Here is a 12,251-nt window from a genome sequence, read left to right as displayed (position 1 = left end):
CACATGATGAAAAGATGTAAGTGAATCATAAACCTCTACCTACACAAGTGGAGCATCTCAACTCGACTTGGTTGGGTTGGTACTTGGTAGAGAGTCCGGATCATCTTCCTATTAGTGGAGCACAAAGAGTCCGGATCATCTCCCCGTTAGGGGAGTACTCTGTGCTCCCTCAACGGCTTTACAACCACATAGTACAAGAAAAAATAATAAAATATTTTTTAAAAAAATCTCATCACCCAATTCTATCGGCTACTTTAATTTGTGGTTGTAAAACTGTCGGTGAAGAGAGATGATCTGGACTCCTTGGTAGAAGGGATTTCAGAAAGAGCTACCCGTGCAATACTGCAATGGCCCCGGGCAGGTCACTTTGGTAATTTTTGAATCATACAAGTACATTTGTGTCAATTCACACAAACATCTCGCTCTTCCTGCGTCGATTCGGAAACGAGCTTGACGTAATAAACTTCGCCACCGTCCATGGCTTAATTCCTTTTTCTTTCCGAACGTCAACAGGAACGGCCACCACAGGGGTCCATGGCGTCACCAGCGATTCGCTGGCTAGCGATCGCTGTTCTCGTAGTCTGTCTTCTCATCCCTCCAACATCTGCCATTTACTGCGACGAGGACGACTGCTACGATCTGTTAGGGTAAGAAAGCTCTCACAAATTGTCAATTTCTCCGTTTCCTGAATATTTTCTCTATCCTCTGTTTTTGTCTTTCACTTCAACTCAGTCTCTCTTCTCTATTTCTCCAGTGTTACTCAAAACGCCAATGCATCAGAGATCAAGAAAGCTTACTACAGGCTCTCATTGAAGTAGTAAGTTCCTATTTGTTTTTTAATTTTCAGCATTTTTTTTTCATGCATTTTTCTTGATCTATGGTTCCTAATGTTGCCTCTCCATTTTATTTATTCTGATTTCAGTCATCCGGATAAAAATCCTGATCCAGAATCGAAAAAATTATTTGTTAAAATCGCCACTGCTTACGAGGTACTACTAATCTTTCCCTTTCTCAATGTCGAATTACATTGATTTAGATTTTTTTTAGCTTGATTTAGATACTTCGTTGCCAGTTTTTTTTCTCATTTTCTTGGCATACAGTGGATTACTGGTTAAATGTCAAAATTGATTGGGAAAAAAATTACAATCTGATTATTATTTTTAAAGCTATAGCTCTTTATTTGTCGGGAGCTTGATAAATCTCTCATCAGTTGGTCTCAATTTACTGTGAATTTTGCAAGACACCAGATTGCAACTTATCAATTAAATACTTAGTTAATTTTCAAAATACATAACCCTCTCTATCTCTCGTTTTGTGTGTTGGCTCCTGATTTATAAGAACTTTGTGGAGATACCAGATTGCAACTTGGCAATAAAATGTTGCCAGGAATTGTGAAAATATATCACTGGTGAGAAAAGTTATGCATGGTTTATGCCTTGTATCCAATATGGTCTCGAATAGATCTGATTGAAAGGCAAGGATCCATGTCATTGACCCCATTTAAGTCTTGTATTACTGTTTTTATCTTGGTGTCTAAGTTGAAAACAGCATGTCCTGTATGTCCATGACATTGGCTTGTTTTGAGGCACAAATTAATAGATTGCCGTTTGGTGTGGAATCTGAGGCGGATGAATTACTAGCAGATTTGATGGTATTTCTTTATTTGTTCAATCTCTACCACGGATTTATGGTTCAACTTTTTAATTGCTGATATTCTACCCTGCCAGTCCAACTTCTCTTTGATCTCAGGTTGCATGGTGATAGCATCAATTTTCAACTTCTCATTGCAGGGTTTTTTTTTTTTTTTTTTTTGGGGGGGGGGTACGGGGGGTTAAATATACTCCACCAATGTGAAGTTGACCTAAAACCAGCATGCATTTTTTTTTTGAATCCCTCCTCCAGGTGTTTGATGAGTAGCCACATAGAGAGATTCATATGAATGAGTAATGACCCAACTTGATGGATCTTTAATTATGGTAAAAAATGCTGAGTCCTATGAAAACTGAACTGGCCAGGATTGAGTCCGATCATTTCTAAGCCTGGGTGAGGATTCATGATTCTTGATCAGTTTTTATGGTTTTATTTAACTCTGCTCAGGTGACTTGCCCAAGTAAAAACCTGGTTTTCTGACTATGATTCAAAAATTTTATTCCTTAACAGTTATTACAATAAGTCAGAACTGCAATGTTTATCCTCCATTTGTCTGACATTATCTTTTCAGTTCCTTTGTTTGTGTATTCTCGTTATGTTATATTTATTTATTTTTGAGAAAGAAAAAGAAAATAAAAGATAAGCTATGGTTACTTAATTGAAGAAAATAATTTGAATGAGAGTAGTAACTAATCTCTTAAGGAATACATTGTTGGATCTTTTTAGTAATTTGATCTTCATTTTTTATGACGTGACGTGGTAGATATTATAGGATTTCTTATTAAAAAAAATGTTTGTACGTTGGATTAAGTTTCAGGGATTCTGTGGTCATTATCCAAATCAAGAACAATTGTCAGCCTTCTTTAACCTCTTTAATATTTTCCCGGGGGAGGTGGTTGAGGTGGGGTGGGTGCTGTGTTATAGTCCACCTTTACTAACATCAAGGGGAACACTTCTACTCCATCTGATAAGGAAAGGTTTTCTTTTTTTCTTGTGCTCATTATCATATTGGATAACTTTCTCAATCAGGTTAGTCCACCGCTGATCTCAAAGCTGTTTCACACCTGTATTGGAATATCATCTGGACCCATTGCTTTACCAGGTTTCGAATTTCTAGGGTACCAAAGATGGAACATCATCTGGATCAATTACTTTACCTATTTTCATCTTTTTTAAGCTTATTTACTTCAGACCAAGGTTTAAAGTATTGGTATTGTTTCATGTGACTTACCTATAGTATTGGAGATTCTCAAGTCTGTTTTAGTCTCCCATGATGAAGATTTTTAGGTAAGCTTTTAAGTAGTCAATTACAAAGTCCTAAATAAAAAAGGAATTTTAAGGTACTCAAATTGGATCAGTGATCGATTTCTAGGTTTCGTCGTAAACCTAATTGGTTACTTCCAATTACGTAAATCAATAGTTCAAACCGCACTCAAAGGTAGGGCATTTCCCAGTCGTAGGGCATTTTAATAATAAAAAAAAAAAACACTACCTTGCGTTGGAAGGTGTGACTCCCAATTACATACTAAATATCACATGACTTTTTAAGTGGGCACATAATAACAGAAATTACTAGTTAAATAATCTGTACCCATAGATAGCTTTGCTACCTCTATTTTGGGCCTACTTGCAATTTTAGATGATATATGCCTACGAGATTAGAGTTCTTTCACTGCCTTTACTAGTAAAACAGTCTCGTCCTCTTAATGCTTGTTTGCAGTGCTTTTCCTTCCATTTAACTTGACACCTATTCTTTTTCTTACTGTTATTAATTGTTAAGGAACTGTATTTATCTCTGCAGATCCTAAAGGATGAAGCCACTAGAGAGCAGTATGATTATGCAATTGCACATCCGGAGGAGGTATAGCTACATTATTTATTTAATTGATTTTGGGTGCATTTAGAGGATTGCAGTTATAGTGAGAGGAGCTTTTAGAGTGTTTTTCTAATCAAGTTGACATTAGCAGTGTCTATTGATCAAAGTTAGATTGAGGCATGCTGGAAAATAAAGAAACCACATTTAAGTTATTGTAGAATGTAATTGAAATTAAGATATTGAGATGTCGTAAGAGGAAATGTTGGAAATGCAAAATAAAGTGAATGTAATTCCAAATAAACTCAGGAGAAATACTAATAGGTGATGATGTGACATGTGAACATTTTACTTGAGTTGATTAGCCTAAGATTTATGGTGCTATATAGAGGCAGTAGAAAGGCAAGAATGAGGCTGAGGATGATCTATTAATAGGAGGATAACATCAAATGTGGTATTAAATGGATTTGTTTTATTGGTGGATCAATATTTGTTAGCTGACTCCAACAGTAAGTTCAAGATGAGGCTTGGTGAAGTAAAAATTTATAGAGTAGTTTTGATTATTATTGTGATTCACAACTGATGCAAGTAAAGATATTGACCATAAAATATCTTACTGTTGTCAATGTTCAATTTTTAGGTGTGGACAATCTAAGGGTGTGTATGGACACATGATCTATGTCACTCTTGGTGCCCAGTGATGCTGTTTACTGGAAATAGTATGTAAAAAATTTCCTTCCCAGTGACCTTCTAAGAGACTAGATTGCTGGAGCAGAGAGCTGCTTGCAAAATGAGAAGAAGTTCTCTGTATTGGGAATTGATATCGAAACTGGATCTAAAGGCCTGAACATGCAGAAAGGGTTCTGTTGTATTCCTGATGCATACCCAGTTTTAGGGTTAATCTTCAGGTTCTTCTAATTTGGAAACAGCACACAATTAGGGTTTCTAGGTATTTTGTTTAGGGTTTTATAGGTTCTAACACTGCCCAGGTATGCTGAATTTGAAGTCCCAGATCTGAATTTATTTAGGAGTTAAAATTCAGACTTGAAGAAGGGATGAGGTTTAAGATGTTTCAGAAATTTTCTGGAATTTCTGAAAATCCTGCAACTTGCACTTGAAGAAGACGAAGTGCAGGAAATTCAAAAACCTTGAAAACAGGGCTGCGTTGGGTAAAATAATGTTAGGACTCTGTTCTAGGCTTAAGGGTGACCAAAAGGAAAGGGTAAAGGGTTCAATTGGGGCTGGGAATATGACTTTCCTATTAGGGCTAGGACTGCGGACATGGGGAAGAAGAAGAAGACTTGCGGCTGCTTTGGGAGGGCTGGGGTGGGGCTGAAACTGAGGGAAAGGGCTGAGGATGTTGGGCAAGGGGTTGGGGATGGTTTGAACTTACTTGTGAATGGATGCTTGGCTGGCGTTGCAGAAGAATGCTTGAAGAAGGTGCTGAAATCTCAGAATTGAAGAAGACGAGCTTCTAACCCAGCCACAGGTCACCCTCCCAGGGATCCCATGACTATGCCAGTCTATTCTCAAAACTCAATTCATTTAGTCAATCAAATTTAAAAATAACTTACACTAGAAAGGCTATTTATAGCCTAAAACAAAGGACATAGAGTTAAATAAGGAAACTTGGTTGCTATAGCACCTAAAAATTAGGACTCCTCATTAGGAAATAACTCTTTCCTAGTTTACAACTCAAAGACTCTTAATAAAAGGAAACTACACTCACTTAATCACTAAGACTCCAATTTAGAAAATATACCCAAAAGTAAAAATCAGAATTAATTCTGAACTAACCCTACTAAATAGACTCAATTCTAGGGGAGAAAATGATCATTTTGCCCCTTGGTCAGATTCGGCCCCCTTTGTTTGGGCCCTATTTCAGATGGGCTTGGGTCCCATTCTAGGCTCTTTTGGGGCTGCCTGGGGGCTGGATACATCAGTTCCTACTATAATCTTTCATGGTGCTAAGTGCTTAAGGGGTATGTGGTAGAAGAGTCTGGATCCTCACCCCGTCGGGGGAGCACAGACTGCTCCCCGACGGCTTCCCAACCACACAAACACGTGGGGCCCACAGGTGAAAATTTGAAGTTTTTTTTTTTAATTTTTTTCAAAAAGTGTTTTTTACCTATGGGCCCCACGTATTTGTGTGGTTGGGAAGCTGTCGGGGAGCAGTCTGTGCTCCCCTGATGGGGTGAGGATCCGGACTCGTGGTAGAACTGATTCTATAAAATGCAGCATCTTTAATTGGGTATATGGTTCAGTTGATGGCTTTGGGCTTGTAACTAAAGAGCCTTTGAATTTTAGGTTTTGATCATCTAGCATTAGTGGGAAGAAAACTATTGCACGTGCTAATGCTACTCCAGCACAAAAGGTTGTAGTCGTAGATGTAGGGAACCTACTACATGTGCTACTTCCACCAGAAAGAAACCTATTTATTGCTCCTCGTTGGATGCAAAGAACAGTAGAACAATCTTGCAGGAGAGTATTCTAGAAAATGCCAATTGTTCCATTATGTTTTGGTTAAATATCTGAAAGGACTAAAACATATCCATGCCATGGCCTTCTTTCTTTGAGAGGATCATCAACGTTCCTTATTCTTTCATCAGTTACCCGTGCTTCTTAAAGCCTTGTAGATACGACAAAATTGGGGCTTTATGTAATACCGAATTGAGGGAATGAAATTATAAAAATTGGAGATGAAAAAAAGAGAATACATGTTTGATATCTATTGATCTTCAGAACATATGGTTTTAATCATTCAAATTAGAAGCAAACACCTGTGTACCACCTTGTGGGAGGGTGATCTAATTGAGTTTACAGGCTTCAAGACTGGGGTCTATTTGTATATTGTTAGTGTATTATCTAAATATTGAACAGAATGGCTCTTAGTTTGGGCAGGTGGAATAAAAATTAAGAATCCTATATATGTGTCTTAAGTGAAATCCAATGATAACAGATTTTTTTTCAGTTGAAAATCGAAGGTACAATCTTGAAAAATGTGTGAAATATAAGCAGTAGGTACAAAAACTCTTCAGAAGTATTCTTGTTCATATTTCGCAAAACAACTAATTAAATGAAAAATTGAGTCTTTAGAAATTTGATTGGGATGTTCTCTCCTAATACACTTTAAATGGAAAACATGGAAGCTGTGAGGTTTTCTATTCAAGGACCATGTGGCAATATCATAACATGGTGACAGGGGATCAAATCAGTAGATATGCTGAGCAGCAACTCACAATTTTGGAAGAATGAAGTTTAAGAAAGTTATCTGAAAAAAAGGAAGCTAGGGGAAAAAGAGGGTGGGAGTGACGAGAGATCCAGAATTATTTGAGGGATTAGAAGATGATGAATTAGCATTTCATGATAATGTGGCTTTATTCTATGAATTTTACATTTGACAGGAGCACACCTCATCTGATGTGATGATGAATCATGTCGTTCTTTTGTACGCAAAATTCTAATTTCTTGACCCTATTTTACTCTATTTTTTTATTTTAGGGTTCGTTTGGTTATCTGAATTCAGAGATTTCAAATCCCTGGATTTCACGGATTCATGAAATCTAGGGATTTCATTTTTTTGCCTAAAAACGTGAATTAAGCCATTCTTGGATATTGGGTGAAATCCATGGATTCCACCATAGCGTAAAATTGATGAAATTTGCGGATTCTCACAGGTAATCCAACGGAACTCTATGAACTTCGATAGATTTGAGGCTAACCAAACAGTTAATTTTTGAACCATGAATCCGTAGATTTGAAATCTCTAGATTTTAAATCCCATTTCAGTTCAAATCCTTGGATTCATGTAACCAAACAGGCCCTTAGGTGATCACTTTTGTGGTATGAGCGTTTGATAATAATTGTGTTTAAAGAAATCTAACGTCATATTGTTGCCAATATTTTGTAATTTTCCGAAGCTTTTATTCCTTTAAAACACAGAAAATTTCCTAGAAACTTTAAGATTCAAAATTAAAATCTTAAACATTGGGTGATATTGCTGTAATAATTACTTTTAACTGTTTCTGTTTTAGGTGTTTTACAATACGGCACGCTACTATCATGCATATTACGGGCACAAGACGGTCAGTTCATTTTTTTTTCTTCTACTTGATGTTTCTAATCTTTTTCCTTGTATATGTATATGGATGAAACTTTACAATTGAAAAACACAAAGTTTGATGGTTCTTTTTCTTTTTGCTTGCAGGATACTCGTGCTGTCTTGGTGGGCCTCCTTTTGGTTCTATCAGCATTTCAATATTTCAATCAATGGACAAGGTATACACAGGTACCAGTATAATCTAATAGGAAAACAATGTATCCAATATTCTTACCTGATACAGTTGATTGGCAAAATCTGTTTACTTGTACTGATTTCACTACATGATTTTTGGATTTCTAAATGTAGTAATTTGTTGCGTCCACGGTTCACTGAAGCACTTGAACAGGGCAGGACATATCACTGACCTTTGGTACTTTAGAACCTATTCTAATTTAGAGTTAGTATTTCATCGAAGGTGTCCTAGTTGTATTTAATCCTTGTAATTTTGTTAAGAGTAGTCCTATTTTGTTTATCACCGTTTCAATGCGTAAGCGTTGGAATAAGGCTAAGTTGGGTTGCTTCTCTTAGTTATAGGTATCTGTCTATTGCCTAGGTGTGGCTTTTTTGGCCAATCTGTAGATATGGTTTCCCATATAAGTTTTACTTGGTCGATCATTATGTTCATATTTTCTTTGATTTTATTTTCTTCCAAATATCAATCTCTCTCTGAGCCATATTTTTCTTTTTCTCCTTTCAGCTGAATGTATACTTATGAACTCCAATAATTTGTTGGATTGGGCAATTTATTTGTTCCTTTAATGTTGTAGGCTGTCAATATGGTTAAGAAGACGCCAGCTTACAAGAATAGACTACGGGCAATGGAACTTGAACGCAGCAAAGGGATGACAAACAAGAAAAAGGGTTCGAAGCAGAGGGATAAGTATGCTTTCATTTTTATTTCTATTTAGTCAAAGAAAAATGGTAAAGAATAAAGAATTGTCCAAATTTTCCTTCTAAAAGAAACTGCAAAATGACGACTTTTCAACTGATCTCGGCCATCAGTTGGATATTCATTTTGGCGATGAAGCAGTTATGTATAATATAAATTCCTTGGTTTGCCATTTTTATTTCCATTAGATGTTGGCTCTCTCTGCAAGTTCATTCTTTTTTCTTTCCTTGGTTGTAAATGATAATCTCATTTGCTTATGTCAGGAATGTGGACGAGGATCTTGGCAAAGACCTTGATCTGCAGATACAGGGAGCTGAAAAACCCTCCTTGTGGGGACTTCTTGCTGTCCGGTTTATACTCCTTCCTTACACTATTGGCAAGGTAGAAGACTCATTTCATCAAACATGAATCATGATAACTATTGGTGTAACTTATCTTTTAATGAGAAGTGTGATGGGTCTATGTGTCTTATGCCCTCTTTGAAAGATGTGCCTACGTTAAAAGTTTGGAAGATTGTATTTCCCATGGGATGTGAGTACCACTAATCTCAGTTAATCCTTGCAGCTATTATTGTGGAGTATTTGTTGGTTCTGGAGATACAGGGTGAAAAAAGCTCCATATAGTTGGAATGATGCCTGCTATATGACGCAAAGATCCCTCAGAATATCACTTGATGCTTGGAGAAACATTGGTAATCCCAGTAATCGAGTCTATTTCAATTATAGTCTGTCTTGAACTTACTATTCTTTTATCGTTATTAGGTGTGCATGATGAGGTTCCTAGGTTAGGGTGAAGGCAGGTTTTCTAACAAGCCCAAGGATTGTCATATTTATTTATTTACTCTTATTTGGATGATACCAACTTTTCTGTATCCAGCTCTTGCTTTAATTTACTGGTTAATATGAAGTTGATCAAGACCTTGTTGAGCTTTCTGACTCACCTTAGGTCTATGTTAGTAGCATCATCATCCAGTGCTAACTGGTAAATCTGTTGGTTTTGGAGTTCTAATAGTGGTACTTAATCTCACTTGCTTCGCATGTTGGGTCGTTCGATCAATTTTTGTACATCTAATTCAGTGTTTGGGGTTTTACCAGATGAATCAACAAAGGATGATCTTGTTCAAAGACGATTATGGGAGGAACCAAATATGGAGAAGTACATGGCTGAGATGCGGAAAGACTCAAAGCGCAGGAGATGAGATGAGAATTTATTTAACAAGAGGCAGATGCGTTTGCTCTTTTTTTTTTTTGGTTTTCTACATTCTTTCACTTTTATTTCTCTGAAATTTGTCCTATGGTAAATGATTTTGGTGAATTACAGTTAGACAAGTTAAAGTAGTTTTTTTTTTCATGATGCAGTATTGAGTATCGAACTTGCATTTCCATTTTGGTCTATGATTACTGAACTATAGTTCGCATGCCAATCAAGGTTTGACATGTCAACGATTTTTGGTAGGGTGTCAATGAAAATTCGACCCTTGGTTTCGGGGGGTATTTAAGGTCATTTTGGCTTGAATTTTGTTGTGTAGTATAATTTGAGGTCAATAAACACATGAGAGTATTATTTTGTCCTAAAACATCACTTAATCTAATGTTCTTGTTTGGCACATGTTCGACTATATGTTAGAAAAACTGGAAGTCTGGAAAATTCATAAGTATACAATCAATGAATAGAAGTACTAAAGCCTACAATTCATTGTACAATTATGATTCATACTTCATAATTTTGTTGCCGACGGACACGGTGATATATAAGCGATTTTTGAAAAAGTCGATGTCACTCATCATTTTGTGTTAGCATCAAGGTACAAGGTGTTGATGCTAAGGCACTAGTAGTTTATACATGGCTGTTGGTGGAAGCAACAAACCCTATTGGAAGTACGACATAAATGTTGCTGTCAGCGGAAGCAACAAACCCTGGTCAATTATAACCAAAACTCAAATGGAAATGGTTTTTAAGATGTTTACTTAATGTCACTATTTCACTTCATGGTAAAGTGCTACCAGTGTTCTTAACTGAGTTAACTTAGTATGAATTTGCAGCAATATGCCAGCAACATGTTATTACAACTTTTCATTGGTAAATTCTCAGTGATGGCTCAGCCTGGGGGCTACTGGGGTCACGGCCAATTTGCAACCTTTGTTCACGTCATGTATAAGGATTGTTAAATTAATTAATTACTTCTGTTTCATTGCAAGAGAAATTAGAAAAAACAAAAGTGAAAAATTTTAGATTTAAAAGAAAACGTTGATAATTTTTATCTAATGTTATTTGTATAAACCACTTTGGCTACGATGCAATTCTCCAAACAATTTAGTTACAAAGTAAATGAATCTTTATAATAAAAAATTTAAAAAATAATATTTTTTTGATAATGTAAAAAAAGGAAATATTACTTGTATATGAAATCTCAATTTTCATTTTTTTTTTTTGAAATAAATTTTTGGGTAAGTTTCATTTGGACCCCCTGAGGTTTGATCTATGTCATTTTTAGTCTAAAAAAATTAAGACTTTGCATTTGCCTCCCCTGTACTATGAAAAAAGTCAATTTAAGGACAAATTATCACTTCTATGACGAATTTGCCCTTATTTTATTTTATTTTTAATTTAAATTTTTTATATTTACATTTTAAGAAGTTAAAGTTTATTAAATTTTCAAAATCAAACCCTCCTTCATTAACCGATTCCCAAATCCCTAGTTCTACGAATTCTAAATTCTTATTTGCTACTCACATTTAAATTCATTTTACCCACTTATTTTACCAATAATTTCTGATTTTCCATCTCCATCGCTTCTGTCATAGGAGCCAAACTCAGAGAGAAGAGAGAAGAGAGAAGAGAGAGAGAGACGGGCGCCGAGAAGAGTGGCTAGTGAGAGAGGGGCTTGGGATAAACTCGAGAGAGAGAGAGAGGGAGAGAGAGCGGCCGCGAGGAGAGTGGCTAGTGAGAGAGGGCTGGGATAGAAAGTAAATTGTTTTCAGTTTACTGGAAAAAAGAAAAAAAACAGGTACGCACGAAAATATTCCACTTCCTCTCCTCCACTATCTTATTTCTTTTGTGTTTTTGGTTTTTAGATACTGTAAAACCCTAGATTTTGGTTTTGGATTTCTTTGTTCCTTGTGTTCTTTTAATATGTGAAGCCCTAGCAAGGATTTGTTGTTGATTGTTTTTTCTTTTTGGTTTATAGGGTTTAACTTTTTAGAAATAAGGATTTAGAATTGGTAAACCGGATTTGGGAATCGAGTATGGAGGGTCTTATTTTGTAAATTAATAAACTTTAACCCTATAAAATGTAAAAATAAAAAAAGGGCAAATTCGTCATATATGTGATAATTTGTCCTTAAATTGACTTTTTCTATAGTACAAGGGAGGTAGATGCAAAGTCTCAATTTTTTGAGCCGAATGCTGACCAAACCTCTGAATTACCCTAAATTTTTTTATTAGGATTTTTTTTGGAACGACTTGGGCTTGCTTGCGCCCGTTTACTTCCTCGGGGACTTTATATTAATGCCACGGTGGGTGCAAACCCAAGCCTCCCCTAGGTACCATCTTTGCACTTTTTTTTTTTTTTTTTAAATGAAGTGTTCATCTTATCAACACATGGTGTTATCTAGGGGTATAACGGTATACCCCATTCCTACTAATTATGATCCGTCGATAAAATTATCCGATGAAGTTATTTATTCCAATTTATTTTTTGTATTTTATCATTTTTTTACTTGTAATATGTGACTGTTTTCGTCCGATAAAATTATCCGATGAAGTTATTTATTCCGATTTATTTTTTGTATTTTATC

At 35.9% G+C, this 12,251-nt stretch overlaps 1 protein-coding gene across 1 annotated transcript; it reads left to right on the top strand.

The window, feature by feature from the left end:
- Positions 1-450: 450 nt before the first annotated feature.
- Positions 451-9,836, top strand: LOC149004312 (Chaperone DnaJ-domain superfamily protein). The gene is made up of 10 exons (XM_089168853.1): positions 451-647; positions 755-817; positions 923-989; positions 3,452-3,511; positions 7,498-7,548; positions 7,671-7,751; positions 8,333-8,445; positions 8,718-8,835; positions 9,019-9,145; positions 9,549-9,836. Exons 1-10 carry the CDS (start codon positions 535-537, stop codon positions 9,650-9,652), a joined length of 897 nt encoding a protein of 298 aa, XP_089024979.1. The 5' UTR covers positions 451-534; the 3' UTR covers positions 9,653-9,836.
- Positions 9,837-12,251: the final 2,415 nt, after the last annotated feature.

This window comes from Hakea prostrata, chromosome 9, assembly GCF_041222555.1.
Source record: "Hakea prostrata isolate BN-2017 chromosome 9, UWA_Hpros_2, whole genome shotgun sequence".
Taxonomy (NCBI): domain Eukaryota; kingdom Viridiplantae; phylum Streptophyta; class Magnoliopsida; order Proteales; family Proteaceae; genus Hakea; species Hakea prostrata.
Note: the sequence above shows the minus strand (reverse complement) of the source record. Positions and strands in the feature narration are given on the sequence as shown.

What these genes read in the sequence shown, in the direction of transcription:
- LOC149004312 (XM_089168853.1), top strand. Translation starts at nt 535, where the DNA reads ATGGCGTCACCAGCGATTCGCTGGCTAGCGATCGCTGTTCTCGTAGTC. An exon ending in GGTTCGAAGCAGAGGGATAA is followed by an intron (nt 8,446 to 8,717) that starts GTATGCTTTCAT and finishes TGCTTATGTCAG; the next exon opens with GAATGTGGACGAGGATCTTG. An exon ending in TTCCTTACACTATTGGCAAG is followed by an intron (nt 8,836 to 9,018) that starts GTAGAAGACTCA and finishes TAATCCTTGCAG; the next exon opens with CTATTATTGTGGAGTATTTG.